Source organism: Calonectris borealis, chromosome 3 (assembly GCF_964195595.1).
Source record: "Calonectris borealis chromosome 3, bCalBor7.hap1.2, whole genome shotgun sequence".
NCBI classification, from domain to species: Eukaryota; Metazoa; Chordata; class Aves; order Procellariiformes; family Procellariidae; genus Calonectris; species Calonectris borealis.
In genome coordinates, this window is record NC_134314.1 from 92,058,262 (window position 1) to 92,080,065 (window position 21,804).

The window sequence follows — 21,804 nt, forward strand, 5'->3', positions numbered from 1 at the left end:
AAAGAAATGTTACTGAGTGTGCTAAGCCAGAACACATGAAGAACCTTGCTGGGATACAGAAATGCCTTGTAACTTCCACCAAATCCCATAGCAATCCCACATTTCATGTGGCTAATAGGGAAAGTGCCTGATAATTGGGTGCAGTAATTAAATGAGTCCGCTACATCAGCTACGAGCAGAGAAATGTATCACGGTCACAGAGCAACTGCACTTCTATCAACTTCAGAGAGGAAATTTATCCTAATAGGAATTGGTCTCTGCATTAGGGTCTTGCATGTCTGCCCAGTTTTCATAATTGCCCTCTTTCTGTTTTCTGTACAAAACAGAGCAGATATTTTAAACAACAAAAGGTATGCCACTGAAATGTCGTAGTTCCACAGTCACCACAGATGGTTTCTGAAGAGATGACATGGACAGTCAGTGAAGGAAAGAAATGAAAGATAACGTTGATGAAGAAGCTGGTCCTACCTGTGTACTCTACCCAAATGCTCACACTGCTGTATTTTTTCGAGCATCAAAACAGACTAGCTGGGAGATGAGGAGGAGAAGTCAAGAATAATGAAACTGTTTTCCAAGCAGATCATAAAAATAGCTCGGGCTAAAGTAGAAATAGCTGCTCCTGGGGACATGTAAATCCCTGTGTCATTCCCATGGGAACAGGAAATACTCTTAATTATCACAACACTGTTATGATAATAAACTAATAAAAGCAATGAAATTCAAATGTGTAACTACACATCCACATACTTAACTATTATAACTTCTTCATACTGCATTTATTCAACCTTTTTCATTACCTCACAAGATCTTGCTGCAGGACATATAATGTTGAAAAGAAATTGCTTCCCGCTCTGAAAAGAGAGCCACAAGATATTACAAATAGCAATCCTGGGGTTGTGTGCCATAAGATTTATCTTAAAAAAAAAATATATCTTTTTGTTCTACTCACTTGTGCTCTTTTGGGTACTCTGTCCAGTTTTAGGCTCTGGCTTTAAGAATAACACAGAGCAATAGCAAGATCTCTGGAAAAAAAATTAACAAGAATCGCCATACATCTAGGAGCTATAATCTACAAGGAGGCTGGGGGGCTCCATCTGGAGAAGACTGAGGGCAGTCACCATGTCAGACTTCAAATATATAAAAGGCTGCAGACAGAAGAACTTATTCTCCGGATCCCTGATGGATAAAAAGTGATGTGTCTGAACTGCAAGAAGGAAACCTGAAGTGTGACTTTTGGGAAAGGGCAACAAAGTCCCAGACATACTGTCAAAGGACAAAGTGGGATCTCCATTGGGAAGGGATTTCAGGAGAGCTCAGACACACTTCTGTTGGAAGTGTTATGGGCATATTTGATGCAGCCTTGGCAGCAGGGTGGGCTGTGTTACCCCTGGAGATTCTCCTCAGTCCTCCATGGCTCCAGCTCTGTACTCCCTCTCTGCAATTTCCAGCTGTAGTTTTCGGCCGCTGGACCTCCTAGGCTGCTCCACCTTGCGCATGGGGACCCGAAGCCAAGGAACAAGGGGTCGCAGTGGGGAGCTCCGTGTACTCTGGGTGCTCACACATGCGTTGCTGGTTACTGTGAGCGGCGCATCTGCAGCTGAGGCTGTGGCTCCAGGTCTCTGCACGAGAGCCGTGCGCTGTTTCTTCTCCCATGAGTCAGGGCATGACCATATCCACAGCGGAGTTGGAGTCGTTTGTCCCAGGTGATACCCAACAGATGTAATAAAAGATGCACTGCCTGACCGCATGTGGAGTTGACTATTTTTTGCCACAAGTATTTTTCTACCATGTTTGGTGTTATAAACCTGTGTTTTGTTGCCAGATTTCCCAAAAGGGTTTATAAAAGTTGCCAGGAAAATGTTTCAATTACGGTGAGCCAGTGTCATCAGTCAGCTTCATCACTTGGCATTAAGATGGAAGTGAGTGTGGTGCCTAGCTGGTTTTCATACAGGTCTGCTTGTCAGAACAAACTTTGGGAAACAGCAGAAGTGGGTGCATGTATTTATTTCTCCTGGTATAGAAGATGCTTGGTTTTTTCTCACAATTTCTTGATAAGATGGAAAATATGTGTCAAAAGTTATCTATCAGTGGGAGCACTTAGCAAGGGTCTGCCTGAATGTAAAAAGATATTAGGTATAACAGGTAATGCCAGGCAAAAGTACAAAAAAGGAAAATGAGTCTGTAGATAAAGTACAGGAACAGAAGTAATTAAATTTGATTTTACTGCCAAGCAAGTAAAAAATGTCAGGGATGGCCTCTGGAAAGTCCCTAATCATGTTGTTTCAGTGTTTTCCTCTCTAAAATGGAATTTCAATAATTGCCAACCTCACAAGTGTGCTGTACCACTGTGCTTAGGAGTGATTGCGAAAGGGTCTGCGATTACCTCACAAAAAAATGTTATTCGCATTATTATCACTATGATCTGTGTATGTTTATGCAAATACATCTGCATCCCCAGGTGATCTATTTCAGATGCTGGCTGGAATTTAGAGTAAGTAACTACTTACACTTAGATTGTTCCTCCATAGCTTAGTACAATTGATTGACAGAGATACTCATTCTAGATTACAAACTCTTTTGCTGTATAATCTGGACAGTTGCCTAGATCTTAAATCAAGAGCAAATAGTGAAGAGCCCACTCAAAATTCATCCTGTAATATGTAACAAGGATGCTGTAGAGCAAAACATGTCAAGGAGGGGTACATTAAAACCACAGTAAACAACCCATTTTAAAATGCCTGATGCGGGCTTAGTAAACAGAATCCATGTACTTACCTGCTGAAATAATAATTTCAGCTGACCTTGATGGAAGAGTAGGAATTACACACCATACAAAACAAGTCAGGTTACAACTCGATAATACAACTCCACAAGGAAAGTATACTTGGAATATAGATCTAAAATACCCGGGCTATGTAAAACTGCCACAAACTTGCTCTGTCAGTTCAGATTAGTCCAGAATACTCGGTAGAGATATGGTCACCTATGCAGAGTTTATGCCAGACTAGATCGGATTTTTTTCATACGGCTCTTACGTGTATCATAGCTCCTTACACCTCTGGCACAAAGTGTAAAAACTGTGTCAGAACAAGTTTGTCCTGACAGATGATCTGGTAGCGCACTGAGGTGGCATTAGCGTGCACCCAGGGATCCTACAGCTCAGCGTGCTGGGAGACCCCTGGCCAGAGCAGTGTGTGCGTGCTGCACTACTTCTTTGGCTTCCAAGAAGTAAGAGCTTAAAGGAGAGTTAAATGAAGGGGTTGTAGTTATCATTACCAGAAAGAAGGAATGCTCATCAATGTGAACATCAAAAATCACAGTAAAATCATCTAACAAGACTGTCGACTAACAGGATTGAAAAAGCACTCAGATGTGAGTGACATTACCAGGACTAAGAAGAGTCAACTTTAGACCCATACAAGAGAAGAGGTGTATGGGCTTGCACAGAGCAGGCAGCTCCCTGGCTGCCACCTGCAGTGCTTGGTAAAAGTGCATTAAAGTCCATAAAAGTGCACCAGGGCCACCATCATCCCTGCTCTGCAAAGCCATCTCAGGCCACAACAATCCTGAAATGGGCCACAATCAAACTCATTCACCCCCATCAAAACAAGGTAAAACCACGTACACACCAATGATGGCAGAGAAACATTTTTCTAACTTGCCAAAACTGCCAATGGGTAGCCTTTTCCAGTGCTCTGTTGTTTTGGTACAAAGTTTTTCCTAGTGTTTAAATCTTGTGTAATGATCAGGTAAGTTTTGAACATACATCCGTTAGAGCTAGAAACAAGCCTCGGTCCTCATTAGTTTTTAAGACATCCACCTAAATACTGAAGTCCTTATCAGCCTAAGCAAGCCAAAGAGTTTCCATCTCTTAACCTTTGCTATAGTTCTTGCTGCTCTGCTCTTATCTCCCTCCAGTCTATCCACATGTCTCTTTGAATACAGTGCTTAAATTAAATTCAACAGAGTTCCCCTGCTGTGACTTCATCAGGGCGGGAAGAGACTTACAGTCACCACCCGTGTCTTACATATTATTCTACTTCGTAGGCATTGCAGCCTGACATCTGCCTTTTGTAACATCCCCCCACTTTCTGTTTAATTTGTGATCTACCATGACACCAACCTCCCTGATGCTTGTGCAGAAGCTGCCTTCTCAGGCAAGGTTGCTGCTTAGGGGCATGAGCATTGAAAATACTGACTATTAGATAGATATCATGAACTGATCTCATTTGGGTCTAGTCCTCTGCACATTTATTACTTCATCTTGTTGGTGTCCAGTCTTCCCTACAGTATACCCAAATCACTTGGGATGCTAAGCCTGTTTCCTGTACTCGCAGCTGCCGAAGCCGTCCTCTCTAATTTGCATCAGTGTGGAAATACTGACTTACACCAAATGGCCCATCATTTCTCTTGATTGGAATAACTTTAGGAAAAGTATGCTACTTAAGTCAAGGGGATAACTTAGCAAACGTTGAGTTTATCAACATTTTCCAAAACTTTTATTTTCTCAGCATTTTAAGAAATCTGCCATGCAAAATTCTTAATATAAGATTGGCACCATCACTTTTTCCACAGGTGCTACAAACTTTAAAACTGCTCGTGTGCTGAAACCGTTGCTTAACCACACCTACCGAGACTATCTGTATCTCCCTCCTCTCTCACGCCTGAACTACACACTCTTTCGGGAAGTGACTTCCCACTCCACTCTACCTCAACAGTGCAGGCAGAGCTCTGCCCACTACAGAAACAGCAGCAGTAAACAACACTGAAGCAAATTGTTACTGCTATCGTATTTTACATGTGCAACTGCTTCAGACTCGGCATCTATTTCTGTGATCCTTATCCAGCTGAAAGCCACAGCAGCTGGTTTGTCCTCCTGATCTAATGTCAAGTTTCCTATCTGGGAATTCAAAATCTTCAGTAGACAGAAGACGTACCCCATGCTCCACGAGCCACTGCTTTGCAACATGAACACTGGAAATGCTGAGTATTATACAGACATCACAAACCAATCTCAACCACTCCTCTTTCATCAAAACCCCTCTTATCTTGAGTAGGACATTCTCTTGCATGTACAAGTGAAACATGGGCCTGCTGCTTCTTTACAGATTCTTCATACCTGCCTCCTCACACTTCTCTTTTGATAACGTAACCTAGGATTACTTTAATAAAGGGAAAGGAAAATATTTAACTATGCTTGTCACAGGCTCTTTCACAGCCTGTACACTGGTGGGCTTTCTTGCCCAGGGGAAAGGGAAAGGTCAAGGCACAGAAATACCCAAGTCGTCTTCAGCTTTCGCTCTGGGATACAGTTTATTATCTAAACATCAAATTCATAAAGTAACACAAAGCAAAGCTATTCCCTCATCCAAAGCCAGCTGCAGGGGCTCCCAGGCTTTCCATGCCAGAAAAAGGGCACACATCTTCATCTAAGCCCCTGCTGAATCAAGTGACAAGCAGGCAGCCTGTAACCCTTTCCTGACTGTTTAACCCTATCACAACAGGGTTTGCTGTTGTGAGTGTTTTATTCCAGGGCTGGAGCAGACAGTTTTACACTCTTTCAGGTTTTTGAGCACAGAACACTTTAAGCGTTTGTTTTGTGCATCAATACTTACAGCAACATTAGACAATTTTGCTAAACTTATTTAAAAATCAGGCTGTGGACTGCTATACGTAATTTTTTTTTAAAAAACAAAATGGAAACCTTTCTTCATCAGAACAAGTCTGTACATACGTTTTAGCTTTCAGAAATATACTGACCACAGAAAAACAACCATGTGGCTTAAGAGTTCACGACCTCTGAGAAGCGGCTTTTAGATGTGAGTTTTCTACACTCAGCCGAAGTATCAAGAGAAATGAGGAAGAATAACAATGAAGATATGCAAAAGTGTTACGTATTTTGGATGCTTAGAACTGAAAAACATGATGGTAAGCAGTAAACTAATAAGGAAAAGAAGAGGTTTTTAAATAAAACCAATTCCTCAAAAGGGCAGATAAGCTGGAGGGATGCAAACAGGAAGCAAGAAATAGCAGAGCAGAGAGGAGAAAAGAAAACGGGTTTATTTTCAAGGCTACTTCAGATAAATGCCTTTCACAAGTGGACCATGGTTGCCTGCTGTATTGTGGGCTTGTGAAGATGGAAGGCAACGTTGGTTTGTTTGACTCAAAATAGGAGTAAAAGCTCAGTCCATCAGTTGCTATCCTGCAAATTTAAATATCATTTTCCTGAATGCTGGCTGTACAACGTCTATCTTAACAAGCTAGAGAACAGTAGAACGGATACTAAGTGGATCCACATACTATTATCACTCCCAATTTTATGGGGAAGCTGAGGCACAGAAAAGATTAAATATGCTTGTGTCCAGAAACATAAACTTACACAGCGCTCTTGTAACAATAGGTCCATCTTGTCTTCTGTTATTTTAACAATCATTTTATGATGGCCTCATTTGTAAGAGCAGCACTTGACTCTCTGTACCTTGTCCCACTGTCTCTGAGGGAAGTGTGAGTAGCAAAGTCTGTCCCGTAAGTCCCATAAAACTGCATTTAACTCACGTTGTTTGCACTTCCCTGGAGATAAGCGGTGGTGCTGAGAATGAACGGGATCCTTTCCCTTTCCTGAACCTTCAAACAAAATGTCTAATTAATTCCTTTGGTGCAGCCTTTAACACTAGGTTAAGACACATACCAGAAATAAAACCACTCAAGTTTCAGACCTCAAGGTTAGTTTACTTGCCTGGCAGATAAAAACACTTCCTTTCTGCTTGAAGACCTGGCTAATTTGATGTGGAATCACTGAAACGAACTTTTAAAAAAATGTCATTAGGCTTTCTCTGTGGTTACTTTCAAGGGTGAGCAAGTCAGCGTGCAGGCTCGGCACTGGACCCCACATGTCCTTGCAGTCTTCTGCTGTAACTACTAGACTAACTACTCTCTCTTCTTCTCCTGCAGGACCAGGCAACCCATGAGTAGTGGATATTCTTTAAATCTTGCTAAGGGAGGCTAGCTCAAATGAAATCTCTCCAAGCCGTGTGGGGGCCTGAGACCCCTGCAACAAAATGTGGATCCCCTCTCCATCCCAGGCCCCCGCCGCATCCCTGCACACTCAGCACTCACTCCGTTGCCACGAATCGTCTCATTTGTAGCTTCCTCTTCCACCTCCAATCTTCTCCCTGCCATGCCAGAGTATGTACAAACAGGGAGGTGTAAATAACCTACCTGCCTTTTTTGCCTTATTTTCATAAAGCTTTCATGAGATCAGTTGCAGGAGCAGCCACGAACAAACTACAGCCCGGATAACGTGATCATACGCTCCTTGCCTGAAGAGAGGTCAAGACTTGAGCTCTACACAAAATTGCAATATAGGCCTTTACATAACCGGTGGATTAAGTAGGAACCAAATCAGGTTCTGTCACTTTAAAACTTTCCTCCACCCTCCATCACCTCCATCCATCAGTTGCCTGCAGCATGTATATTGAGGAATCGCGTGCAAACCTTACCATAACCCAAGGCTTAACATAAACTATACTCTTTCAGGTCATTGGCAAATAACAGGTATATCCGGTTGTGCCTTTGTACTTGCCTGCACGCAAATTAAAAGCGCATGTAAAGTTACAATAATCAAAGTCAGTCAGGGGGAAGGGGAGGAGAGCGGGGGGATAATAACCGGGGGATCAGGTTATTTATCTTCACAGGGAAGCCACTGAGAGGAGCCTCCTTGCATGCCATTTACACCTCAAAAGAAAGACAGGGGCAAACCTGGCTTTTGGCCAAAGCCATCCCCTACAGCACCCCAAGCTGTGCCTAATCCTGCTTCTCCCTGCATCTGGTAAAGCACCCTGTTACCTCCACCGCTGCTACCTCTTCCCCACAGTGCCGCACAGCGTTTTACGCTTCCTCCTTGACTGTAGGATGAGAGTGTTTCTATGGGAGAGGACAGCGGCTAAGATGGACTTTGGGCTTTCTTCTTTGGGAGACCTTTGCTCTCATGGTCTCAGCTACCGCTGCTTTCACCTTTGCCATAAGGGTGCACCTCCAGTGCAATGCTTGCTGCTTCTGCGGCTGCTTCACCCCCTATTCCCTGACAGAGCCAGCACCCCGCAGGGTGACCCCAGATCCTCCCTGCCACCCAGGGATGGGCATGGGCTCCCGCGCTGCTCTCCCTTCTGGAGGCAGCCAGCGAGCCTTTGTGCAGCCACCCTAAGCCTGGGTGTGGGCTGCTTGGGAAAGGGAAGAATTTATGGCCATTTTTTTCCGTCTTTCTCCCTCGGCGTGCCATGAGATTAACAGACATTAGCAAATGCCTCTTCCCGGAGCGCTGTGACAAGACGAAACCTGCCCTGACTGGCACCTGCAGTCTGTTTCCCTCATGGTCTTTGATCTGCCATTGCTGAAGGTTAGAAGACCTGAATGGCTCAGAAACAGACACTTCCTTGGGTTTGCTTCCAAACGCTAGGAGCAATCTGTATGTGTCAAGAGTGTTTTCTCTTCCTGCTGAATTTATTGAGGGCTAGAGGAAATCTTTATTATTATTATTTGTCTTACAGGAGGAGTCAACTGTCTTGATCAAGCTTGCAGCCCTTACATGGAATACTGTAAGAATCTCCTAAGCTCAATTTTCCATCATTGACCACAGATACCACAAAGAGAGTTTCCCTTATCCCATTGGTTTGAATATACTTTCTCCAAGTCTTTCTTCAAATTAAAAAATGTGCAAATAAACAACTCCCATTTCCCATACCCCAGGGAAGAGCATGAATAATTTTATAGAGTATTACCCACATACAACCCAGTCCCTAGAATTTGAGTAATTTCATTTACCACTGAAATGCAGTTACCGCTGGAGGCAAATACACCAAATCCTTGCACAACAGAGCAGAGGAAGCCAAGAATGCCCTGCTGCAGAGGGATGTGCAAATGTTTCCTCAGCTGAGCTTCAGCAACCAAATCACTGGAGGTCCTGGTTTGGATTCACGCTTTTCCATCTGACAGAATACTTCAGCAAAGCCAATGTAGCCAGAACCACTGTTTCTGGTGGAAAATCTATCACACTGCAGCTTCTTCACAAATACCATTCAACATTTTATTGACCGGCAGTAATGGCAGGGAGAAGGGGGGTGAGCATGTGCCCTCGCTCATTTGAGCAGGGCTACCTAAGGGGTGACATTTACAAGCAACTCCTTGACTGACATGAAATTTCTTAGGTCTGTGACATGAATCTCCTTTGGGAAATCCCAGTTAGAGGCCTGTCTCTTCATGATCAAAAGCTAGGTAAAGCCCTCATGAAGCACAAATCGTTGTGTTCTTGCTTGGTTCAGCTGCCATCTTGACAATCAGTTTGTGCCCAGCACCACCTCCTCTCTCAGAGCACCCGAAAACCTGAAGGGAGCAATACTAAGGATAATAATTCTTTTAAATGCTGAAAACTTCCCATTATAAAATTTCAATCCTTTGGACAAGAAATTACCCCAGACCCTATGGAGTCCATGCCTAATAGCGCAAGCAAGTTTGGTGTATCCACTTGAACGTACAGGTAAACAGAACAGGCGTTTCAAAAGTTAGAACTGAAATGGGAACTCAGGAGAGATGCACTGCCAGCCCTGTGAAAACACTGAATGAGCACAGATAGCCAAGACCTGCCTTCTGCACTTGACACTATGCTTCAGCAACAGTCCTAGTCTGACTCCAAAAGAGAAAGCATGTATGTATATGTACACACACTATACTAGACCCCTGGCATCACTTTCTGAAGTACTCTGAGATGTTTGCAGCCCAGTCCAAGAGCCCCCTTAAGCAGCAAGATGGAAAGTATCGTAACGGGAGACAAAGTAATGCTCACACCTATATGCAGCTCCCTTACCTAGATCAGACCTGCATCCCCCACTACATAACCAGGTTTATTCTCTGAAGGAAGGGGAATTCTGAAATTCAACTTGGATTGCTCTAGAGGCTACTAGATTCAAATTGCGTTGCCTATTTTAACATTTTGACGAATTGTTCTGCTATCAAGGCACCAAAGAAGGGTACACATGCAATACAAACTGAAGAACCCAAATGACAAATATTTGTGTCTTGGGAAGTTATTGTTTGGGAAGTGGTGAGCTGAACGTTCATAGGCTGGGCTAATCAATGGCTAGGACACCTAGGATGCAAGATAGGAAAACCCATGTTCTCGTCACAGAACTGTAAGTTTCTTCATACCATCTGTGCTTCACTATCTTCTCTCTCTGTGCAGAAGAGTCATGTTGTCTACTTGTACAGAGTTCCCTTGGCTGGAAACTCCAGGTCCTCCACTACTTATTTCTGTACAACTTTAATCATCTGGCCTGAAATTTTCTATCCCCAAAAAATCCACGGTTTACATTGTAATTTTTAGAAATGTTCAGTCGAAAAACTGTTGAACCCATTTATGAGAACAAGGAAAATAAGTTCCTATTAAAACATGGTTGTGGCCTTTTCTTTGAAAAGCTTTGTAGCCTCAAGCTCTAAAGCAGGTACTTGACATTTGTCTGGGTAATGTCTTTTCTCCCACATTTGTGCCTTTTGCTCTTCCCTTGATAATTCACTCAAATTTGAACAAATTTCCAAATTCTGAAAAATCATTTTGCACATCTGTATTAAAGACTTTGTAGAACTTCACAGGTAAATCTTCAAAACTTTCACCCCTACAGAATATGTTTCTGCCTGTGAGTGAAGTAGACTTTGCTTTCAGCTGTAGTCCAGGGCTGTTTTGAGCTAGCACCCGTCACTACGCTTGAGCGTACAAGTGCACTGGCATTTTCTAAAATGGCAAATACTAAACTCTTAGAGTTAGTAAAGCAAGTGCACTACAAACTTCGTATGACCACTACTAATACAACACCCAATAAAGTCTGGAAAACAAATGAGAAATGTAATATTACTGCTTGTTAACATGCTAACCATATTGGCCCTAAGCAATGTTATAATTTTTAAGCTTTAGGGTGACCTAGCGCATCATACAGACCATAAGGTTTCTATACTTCAAAATAAAGTTGGACCTTGGCAACACAGCTCTTGGTTCTGCAAACCTCAGAAACAGTGTGAGGAGGCAAAGCTGCCAGATGCCCCAGGGAGCCCTTTTGCTCAAGAGGGAGAGTGAGCAGGCACAACAGTTTGCGCACACATCACATGTTGAGGATAGATACAATAATGCACATCTTGAACAGTGTCTAAGCTTTCCTAAATGCTGCTGCTTTGTCCGTCTCCTTCAGAGTACTTATTTCAGAGTACTTTAATAAAGAGCATTTGTATAGTAAAAATACAAAGACACATACAAAATGCCACAGATGAGTGCCCAACAGTGTGCTAATTAGATTTTGGTCTTTTGCCTCATAGCAGAAGACAGTTTAAAAAGGCTTCTCAAAGGGTAGCCACAAAGCTGTGTTTTCCTCTCAAGAAAGACTTAGCTATGTGGTTTCATCTAATACTGTCAAGAAAAGACAGCAAAATTTGGAAAGAAACATTGTAGGAATTTGGCAATGCAAAATTAAGAGAGTTTCATAATCAAATTTGCTGCCTGAATTAAGTATAATGCTATGTCCTCATTCTCTGTAACCATACCTGTGTGTTACCTGTGTGGAAGCAGACCGCAATGTATGCCTTTAATCTGCAAGTAACATGGAAAATGCAAACAGATGGAGAGGCTACAATTCAGACTAGCACTGAGCTGAGCCCCAGCAAGTACTGGGAGGTTTCTTGCCTTCCCGCAGCAGCTGGGGGAATTTGGCTCAGAATTAGGAGCCAAATTTAGGCTTTTCAATAGCAAGGGAGAATTGAAAATGTGAGTTGGGAAGTCAGTGGGAGTGCAGGGAAGAGTGAAAGTCCAAGGAAAGCCTCAAGTTAATGAAGGTTAAGAATGCGATATGTAACCACAAATATATATGCTTTAAAAAGCATACCACAAATGCTTTATTTTAGGCCACAGTGAGCGGCCTAAATATATAACCCTGAATCGTGGAGCTACAGCTGGCTCCTGTGTATGCCTGGCAGCACTCTGAGCAGCACTGAGGATGTGGCTCCCTGTACTTTGCTTATATCTCATGCTTGGCATCACAAGAAAGCTGCCAAACCGAGCAAAACCGGGAACCTGCATCAGACATGATCTCACTACCATCCACACTCACAGTACCCCAGTCTCATGTTAGTTTTAACACTGAGCAATTTAGTATCGTGTAGTTAAGCCCGAGCAGGCACATCTATATGGTGCAGGGCAGCAAGTACAGATGGTGGCTGCAGAGCCGCTGCCCCGGGGTGGCACTGTGTCTGGACTGAGTGGCTGGTGCAGTTCTTCTGCTCCTGGGTACGTGAAGCATGGATGGCAGTGTACACATAATCTGAGCGAGCTGTTGTAAACACGGAGGCTTACAGGTTCTAATTCTGATTGTAATCTGATTGTTTTAATGGTGATTTTCCTGACTTACAGCAGTATTGTTGAGACTACAGTCAAACTCCAGAGGTACATAAGAATGCCTGTACAAGTTTAAGCAGCCTGAAACAATAGGATATTGCATCTGTTTAAGTTTCCAAGTGCTTTGTGTTTTACAGTTACACCACTTGTTTCTTCATCTTATATAGTATTGTGCAACACTGAGAAGCAGACAATCAGAAACAAAATTTCCAAGGGATTATTTAATGAAGAATGGCTTGGATCACTCTGTAAACTGTAAACAATTTGTACAAGCTCTGTACTGAAGCAATCCCAGGATAAAACATTGCTCAACTGTCATATAATCCACCTTGAGATTTTGCAAAATTAAAAGAGAGGAGGAAAAGATACATAGACCCAGGTATGGGAAAGAGACAGAGAAACCCAGTGTGGGAAGGCTCTCCACGGAAAGCGGCAAAGGGAAGAGGTAAGGAAAGAAAACGGGACAAGGTCGAGTCCTTGAGAAATTCCAGTTTCTGCTCATGAGGATTTATGAACACCTTGTCCGTGTCCAAAAGAGAAACCAACAGCTGCCATAGAAGAAAAACTGAGAACTGAGTCTGAAAACCCTTATATAAGTAAGTAGTTCTTAACACTTGTAAAAAATCTCTTAGGGCTTAAGGGGTTTTCTTGGAAAAGGGAGGACTGTGGCAGAGAGAGAAAAATTTCCTCTCAAAGGGCAAGGTTGTGCAATTCCTCCTCCTTTATCAAACTTCTACCTCCATAACAAGGACTCTTGTCCACATACATAAAGCACCTTCATTCAGAGTCACAGTGGTACTGATGTCCTCACAGACTCTGCCAGCTCCCTGCATCTGGCATTCCTGTCAAATCAACCAGGAGTTTTAACAGATTAGGCCTGAATTCCTTTCCCTTAATCCCAAACCCACCCACTTCTGCCCCTTTGACTCCTTTTCTCTTCCATATCTTACATCAAGTAGGGTTTTCTAAGCCTCAGAAAAAATTCATTTTGGGTGGCTTACGTTTTCAGTGATTCAGTCCTCGATGCCTAACAAAACTAACTTTGACTCAGGAATTTGAGACCGGCTTCAGTAGGACCTGTGTCTGAATTAAGTCCCCAGAACTCGGAAAAAAGAAACATGCGTTACCTAAGAGCAATTCTGAACTTCTATGCTTCTAGAAACAAAAGAAGCGAGAAGAGTAAATAAAGAGGTAGGCATGAGGGCAATTTGTGGAACATAACAGAGATCAAGGGCCTGATCATCCATTGCTGCATTTTGTACCACACTAATTCATTGGTGTGATAAAATGCTTCACCCAAGCTATGCTTGACTGTAATCAGGGTCACATAGAATCAGAGCCTAGAAAATTGAGTGAACATTCATTGCATACAGTCAAAATAATAGTCAGGCTGTAATAGATGCAATAGTAAGCCAAGACTGTAAATATCCTGGTTGTACAGCACATAGTACAGGTGGACCAGCTGGTACTACCACAATAAAACAAAACATCTAAAATAGATTTTTCTTTCTCTCCTGTCTAATAGTGAGGGAACTCCTGAAGACCGAAGAGAAGTGGAAAAAAAAAAAAAGAAATTAATGTTTTCTTACAGCATAAAAAAAAATGTACCAGGACTTGGAATTCCTGGGCTCATGCCTTAAACTGTGAATCCGCAGCTCACGATAGTAGAAATGTGCTCCTTCCTCTGTACTGCCTGCTAGCGGCCAGGAAGCAATCTCACTTGCAATATGATGTTGAGAAAAAATGTCAGTAGGGTGCGACGCGTACAGTGCCCTGGACCCACGCTCACTCACTGAAAGGATGAAAAACAGTGAGGTGGGTGCAGGGCCACTTGCAGGAGAGGTAAGAAATGGCACAGCATGTCACCTCCGGCAGCTGAGCTGTTCTCCCTCTTACCAATTGCAACCGGAGCTTGGCCACCTCGAGGACACTGTTTCTTTATAAATTCAGATTTACATGAGAGCTGGAATGAATCTGTTCTGCTTGCTCCAAAGTAAACAGCAATCTCTCACTTTGACTGCAGTACAACTACTTTAAGCGCTGCATCGAAGAAAAGATTTAGGGACTTACTAACAAGAGCTGTAATACCTGGGTTTCAGGCAACTGATTACCACGGTCACCAGGAAAAAGGCAAATGTACCTGCTGGCAATGGCAAGTGCCCAGCACTATAATCCAGAGCTCAGGTAACTGATCCAAGCTAGCCCTTACCACCCAGATCCAGTGCCCAGAACACTCTTTGCAGGGAGAAGCCCCTGTCTCTTCTTTGACATGTGACAGATGAAGGATGGAAGGGTGGCCATCAGGGTGGGACAGGCCACTTTGCCACAGCTGAGTGGTTACAGCATGCGAAATTTGGTTTCAGCCTTCTGATGGTGATGGTGAGATCAAACTGCCTAGACTCTCTCCAAGCTTGCCCTAACCTTAATGCCATAGGGATGGAGCTATCTTTGCTCCTCTTTGAAGCTGGGCCATGTGCTGGGCTGGACTGCAGGATCCTTCGAGTTCACCCCAGAGATGGGGCTGGGAAGAAGGAAGCTCACTTTTTCTGGCACTGCCCGGAAAAAGTGGTTTTGACACCTCTGCCACTTGGCAATGGCAGGAAGAAGCACAGCGTGCTCTGAGGCACACAGAGAGATATGGCTGACGCTAGTCTGAGCAAGAGGTAGTACAGCTGACTGGAGGAGCCCAGGGACAGTGACAGCAGACAGGATTACACTTCTTAGCAAAGATAGAAGCAGTAGCAGCCTGGCCAGGCCTGGGTTCACACCCTGAGCTGGCCTGACTCCCAGCACCTAATTTTGTCTAATCCCTAAATGCTACCAAAACACCTTCTTTTCTTCTCATGACGTGACTGTAGAGAATCCGAAATAAACGTTGTATTTTAAAATTTTGCTTGGAACAGCAAAAACGACGACAACAAAGCAAGAGCGTTCTGATTTCTTGGGGACCAGTTTCCTTGATGCCTGGGGGTTTTGCAGCCCCGGTTCCCCCCGGGGCGCCGGAAAGCCCGGGGGGGCTTGGAGCGCCGCTCCCGCACGCCCCTCGCCAGCCCTCCCGGGGCGAGCGGAGGTGCCAGATTTAAGAGTAAGAAAGCGCCGCGAGCGGGAGAGAAACGAGCGCAGGGCGGGGGCTAGGCTGGAGGGCAGCGGGGCCGGCCGGGGTGCGAGCTGCCCGGCGCTTCCCTGCCTCCTTCCCCCCCGAGCCGGTGTCAGGTATTGCGAGGAGGGGTAGGGGCCCGGGGAGGAGATGGCTGGAGGCTTTCCAGCCCCGGCTCACGCAATGCAAACTCCGCACGCAACGGGGAGGCGACAGGCGGAGGAGGGGAAGCTCTGCGGCTTCCTCAGCCCCCAAGATGCAGGCGAGACTTTGCCTCCCGACAGAGAGGGCTGCGAGCCCGCCCGCCACCCCGCTCCCCTCCCAGCACCTCCTCCGCTAAAACTTTTGGCCCCGGCCATAAAAGCATCCGCAGCTCAGCCGCTCCACTTGGCGAGGGCCCAAGGGCAGCTGGCAAATAGCTGCGACCCCTCAAGCCAGGGGAAGGGCCAGGCAGCGGCGATTTGTCAGCGGGGCGAACTGCGGCACGCCCGCACCGCGCCGCGCCGCGCACCGCGGATGCCGGCGGATTTAAAACCGCCAGTACCAATGCCAGGCGCCCAGACGCGGCGGCTCCGGCTCCGGCTCAGCCCAGGGGCAGCGGGCCGTCCTCCCCGCGCCCTCTGAGCCCCTCGCCTCCACTCCCTGCAGCGGTGTCCCCGTCCCGTCCCCGCAGCCCAGCAAGCGGGGGGGGGAGGGAGGGGGCGGCAGCAGCCCGCTCGCCGCCGATCCGCGGGGCTGCACCGGGCAGGTGGCTGCCGACGGGGCGAGCTCCGAAGGGTTAAAGGGCTGGGAAGGTGATAATAACTCTGCGCTGGGATCGGGTGCAGTTGGCATTTGCCTGCACATGACCTGCCAAGCTCCGGGTGACGGGAACCGGGGCTCCTAATGAGTTTCCCAGAAGCCGGGATCTGAACGTCGCCGTCGCCGCTCTCCTCCCGGGGCTGCCCGTTAGAGCTGCCGCCGGCTGCCCGGCTCTTCTCCATCCTCCCCGAGGTCTCGGATGGAAGCAGCGTGCAACAGGTCAGTTCTGCTACGGGCGCCCGAGGTGGCCGTTTATTTCACCCCGTCTTCCCCTTGCTGCTTCAGAAAGGCTGGAGCAAACGGCAGGAGCGGGTGGTCCCCGGGCACGGGGATGGGAAGCGGGACCCGTCAGCTCGGCCACGCCGGTACCTCAGGCATCCTCCGCAGCCCATCCCCGTGGCCGCCGGCCGCCAGCCTGCGCTGCCGCGACGGACACGAAGGTGCTGGGAGGAGGGAAGGGCTCGGGACAGAGAGGGGCTCCGTGGCCATGTGCGGAGGTTTCCTCTCCGGAGCAGCGGGAAGCTCCGACGGCGGCGCGGGGAGCCCGTTTCTCGCAGGGGCTCTTTCGCCGGGAGGAGCGATGTGCAGCGCCGGGATGAACCTGTCTCCAGCGCACGGCGGCTGCCTGCATCTGCAGAGACTCGTCAGGCGGGAGCATCCTCCTGCTTCCCTTTCTGCCTCTCTCAGCCGTGACCTCCCGGATCCCCCGCTGCAAACTTTCCCTGCCGGGGGGGAGAGAGTAGCGGCCCCGCCGCCAAATACGATGTTGATCCCTGATTGAGCGCGTGCCACTCGATTATCGATTATCCCTTGTTTTTCGCACAGGACTCGGGCGGGCTTTAGGCACGCGAGGAGCGCATAGCAAGGACGCACCCCGACACCGAGCGCCGACACGGCTGCCGGCGCTCCCCTCCGCCACGCCAGCGCGCCCCGGTCCCCTCGGTCGCCCGGGCTTCTCCCTGCCTGCGGGCGACGAGGAGCTTCCCAGCCTCTCCGCAGGGCCGCCGCCCGCTGACCTTTCCCTTTCCCTTGCAGCATGGCCCTCGAGAGGCTCGGGGAAGCCCTGCGCAGCATCCCCCCCGTGCAAAGCTCCCTGCTGTTCCTCCTCTGCCTGCTCGCCGCCATCCACCTGGGCAAGCTCCTCCTGCAGCAGCAGCAGCGCCGGCGGCAGGGCCAGCGCCGGGCGCCGCCGGGCCCTTTCCCCTGGCCCTTGATCGGCAACGCGGCGCAGCTGGGCAGCGCCCCGCACCTCTCCTTCGCCCGCCTGGCCAGCACCTACGGCGCCGTCTTCCAGCTGCGCCTGGGGCGCTGGCCCGTGGTGGTGCTGAACGGGGAGCGCGCCATCCGCCAGGCCCTCGTCCGCCAGGGGGCCGCCTTCGCCGGCCGCCCGCCCTTCCCCTCCTTCCGGCTGGTGTCGGGCGGGCGCAGCCTGGCCTTCGGCGGCTACTCCGAGCTGTGGAAGCTGCACCGGCGGGCGGCGCACGCCACGGTGCGCGCCTTCTCCACCGGCAGCCCCGCCACCCGCCGCCTGCTGGAGCGGCACCTGGTGGGCGAGGCGCGGGCGCTGGTGGCGCTGCTGGTGCGCGGCAGCGCCGGCGGCGCCTTCCTCGACCCCTCGCGCGTCCTGGTGGTGGCCGTGGCCAACGTGATGAGCGCCCTGTGCTTCGGCCGCCGCTACAGCCACGGCGACGGCGAGTTCCTGCGCCTGGTGGGGCGCAACGAGCAGTTCGGGCGGGCGGTGGGCGCCGGCAGCCTGGTGGACGCGCTGCCCTGGCTCCAGCGCTTTCCCAGCCCCGTGCGGGCCGCCTACCGCGCCTTCCGCGACCTCAACCGCGACTTCTACGGCTTCGTCCGCGGAAAGTTCCTGCAGCACCAGCGGAGCCTGCGCCCGGGGGCCGCTCCCCGCGACATGATGGACGCCTTCATCCGCCTGCAGCGGGAGCAGCCGCGGCTGCAGCTCGAGCACGTGCCTGCCACCGTCACCGACATCTTCGGCGCCAGCCAGGACACCCTCTCCACCGCCCTGCAGTGGCTCCTCATCTTCCTCATCAGGTCGGTGCCGGCGGGGCGGGCCCTCCCCGCCGCCCGGGCGGAGGCGGGAGGCCGGGGCGCCCCACCTGCCCCGGGGAGGGACGCGGGAGTCGGCCCGGGGCGGGCGCCAGCCCTGGGGGATCCCCGTTGAAATGGCGCCGCTGGGCAGGCGGTAAAAGCCGGCCCGAGGGAGCGCCTAAGCCGCTCGGGGAGAGCCGGGGGAGCGGCGGCCGGTGGGGCGAGGCTCTGAGGGACCGGCCCGCCCGTGCGGTGCCGGGGTGCCGCAGCGGCTTCCCATTTAACTCACACGGAAGCTCTGGGAAACCTGCCAGAAACAGATCAGAAAGGATAAAAAAAAAAAAAACACCACACAACCCCACAACAAACCCTACTCGGGCGGTGGGGTAATGGTGCTGGCAAAAAGGCAGCCGAATAAAACCTGAAAGTAGCAGATTTTACCAGGTCAAGATCAAGGAGATCATAGGAACAGGGTAACAACTGCTTAAGCAAGCTAAAGAGTTCGTGCACCCGTTCACAAACCCGCTATTATGTTAATTTGCCAGCAGCGTGTGCCTTCATCGCCATGGCCTGACCTGGGGAAAGGCTGACCCGCCGGGCAGCTGGCGGGTGCAAGCACACCCCTTCTGCGCGCTGCCCTGGCACCGGCTCTTCCAGGGGGAAAACCTCAGCTAGGGGAGGTGGTTTAATAGGAGAAGGCGTAACACTGATTTTCTTGCCTGTCCCGGCTTTTTCTTTCATCATCTGCATGATTGGTAGGCTTACGCAAACATTATCTACTCAGCCGCTTCTTGAAAAACAGGCAAATATTTAACGCTTCGAGCTAAGGGTATGATGCCCTTCACACAACCTGCTGGGTTTCTCCCCATTTCCTACCTTTGCCCAGCATTCGACTTGCAGATCTGCTGCAGGAGGAAAAGGCAAATTTGAATATTTAAAGTAAATAAAGGCTCCCTGGAGGAACACGTGCTTTTAGACAAGCAAAAGAAAATAAGCAAAATTTATTAATATTTTGATCTTGTTTGGTTACTGTGTAGTCTTCCAAACTATCCAGGCTTCAAGACAGTCATCTTAAAATACATTATTAAAAAAACATAGTTTGTGTATACTTTTTCTAATCGATATCAAAATAGGAGTGGGATGTTCATAAAGCTATTCTGACAGTTATTAGCAGGGATTTTTTCAGTTCAAAAACCAGCAGACTTTCATATGTATGCAATATGTCTAGTGATAACAAACTCTATGCTAACTTTTAGAAGTCACATACAGAGCTGGAAAACTAAATTCTCATTCCCACAGAAAGCCCAGTATTTAGAATAGACGAGTAATTTCAGTTTTAGGATGAATTTTCAAAATTGGATCAGAATATTCAGTTTCAGGACATTTTAAGGTAGTTTCATTCTTTATGTTGAGAATCAGTTACATTAAAGTGAAAACGGAGGAAATTAAAATGACACCATTGCATGGGAAGTTTGGATTTTCCTCTCAAAGTTTTCCATCAGGGTCTACATGTTCCTGCAATATATTTAAACTTTGCTCAAACTGCATTATTTAGGGTAGGGGTGAGGATCTATGAAAAATGTTTTCAGCAAGGATTATTTTTAAGAAAATCTTTTGAAAGTGTTATGTACTTACTTTAAATGACAGGTATCCGAATGTGCAGGCTAAAATGCAGGAAGAAGTGGATAGGATTGTTGGAAGAGACCGTCTGCCATGTGCTGAAGATCAGCCTCACTTGCCCTACATCATGGCTTTCTTGTATGAATCCATGCGTTTCAGCAGCTTTGTGCCTGTTACTATCCCGCATGCCACCACAACCAACACCTTCATAATGGGCTACCTCATTCCCAAGGACACGGTGATTTTTGTTAATCAGTGGTCAGTGAATCACGATCCAGCAAAATGGTCCAACCCAGAGGATTTTGATCCAACAAGATTCCTGGATGAGAATGGATTCATCAATAAAGATCTTACTAGTAGCGTGATGATATTCTCATTGGGGAAACGCCGGTGTATTGGAGAGGAGTTATCCAAGGTGCAGCTGTTTCTCTTTACCTCCATACTGGTGCATCAGTGCAATTTTACTGCTAATCCAAACGAGGACCCTAAAATGGACTTTACCTATGGGTTGACCATTAAACCTAAGCCATTTACCTTGAATGTTACGCTTAGAGATACTATGGATTTGCTCGATCAGGCTGTCCAAAGACTGCAAGCAGAGAAAGCAGCCAATGAAAATCAGCTGTCAGCAAATGCCTAAGCAACAACCCTTGCATCTAAAATAATCCCTCTCTCTCTTTTTAGTCTTAAATAAGTTATAGTTTGTTCTGGTGATCTTTTTGGAAAATAGCCAATATTACAAGTTACACGAGCAGGAAGGAAAACTGCACAAGGTATAACTCAGTCCTCTTTTTAATTTTAGAAGGAGAGCCAGGGCAACAATTTAATATATTAAATGATAAAACATATGCAATTTGAAAGTAAGCCTTTTCTTTTCTAGCTTGTTCACAGAAGTCGCCATTGTAAAAGCGCTTTTTATCTACTGACTGGTTGGAGCATCTCCAGGAACTGTTTTTACAATCCTTTCCATGTCTCCATGCGCTGTGCCTTAACTCTAAGTTCGCCTTCAGTGACTCCACATCCCAAAGTGAAATCCCTTATTTAGAAAAAAAAAAAAAAAAGAAAAAAAGGGTTGCTCAAAACACTGCAGCCTGCCTCTGAATTCACTCTACTGGAAACTGCCATAGGAACATGGCAGCTCCTGCATTGTGACTGCTGGGATGTACATTAATGCCTCAATAATAAATGTTCAAATGATTTTTGGTAAAATGACAATGTAAAGTCTTGCCTTTAGCATTCCAAAGTGTTTACATAAATGACTAAAAAAAAAAATAGAATTGCTTATAAGCACATTTAAAAATAAAATTCATGTTTTACATGAGAATGAACAGAATGTCTTAATATAGTAACATTTCATTAAGTTTTGAAATATTTGATATGTCACCAAATGGCAAGGGTGATACAAACCATATGCTAATCTGTTCATTAGCACATTCATGAACAAAATAGATATTTGAATTAGAAAGTTTTATGAAGGTATAGCTGAACTTTGTATTTCTCTAGTAAAGAGTTAATATCCCTGTCCTTAGGCACGTAGGTAAGTCCAGTAAAATCCACACAGGCCGAGGTATTTAGAAGTGAGAATTTGGGGTTTTTATATGAAAACTTCCATGCCACAAGCCTCAAGTAAAGCGTACAGCAAATACACCCCTGCTCACTAGTCATTCTGTTACGTTGAGTTAAATGGTATATCCAGAAATGAACTATGTACTTTTAGTATGATTTGCTTGGAGCAAAGTCTCCGAAGGAAAACTAACATTACATGTCCTAATTAATGTACCCATTAACTGAAGAAAAAGTACTTTTAAAA

General features: G+C 47.0%; 1 protein-coding gene across 1 annotated transcript; it reads left to right on the forward strand.

Annotated features, from left to right (window-relative positions):
* The first annotated feature begins 16,083 nt into the window (after nucleotides 1-16,083).
* On the forward strand, nucleotides 16,084-21,039 carry CYP1B1 (cytochrome P450 family 1 subfamily B member 1). Its single transcript, XM_075148146.1, has 3 exons — nucleotides 16,084-16,544; nucleotides 17,361-18,377; nucleotides 20,022-21,039. The coding sequence occupies exons 1-3, from the start codon at nucleotides 16,525-16,527 to the stop codon at nucleotides 20,632-20,634; spliced, it is 1,650 nt and encodes a 549-aa protein (XP_075004247.1). The 5' UTR covers nucleotides 16,084-16,524; the 3' UTR covers nucleotides 20,635-21,039.
* The last annotated feature ends 765 nt before the right edge of the window (nucleotides 21,040-21,804 follow it).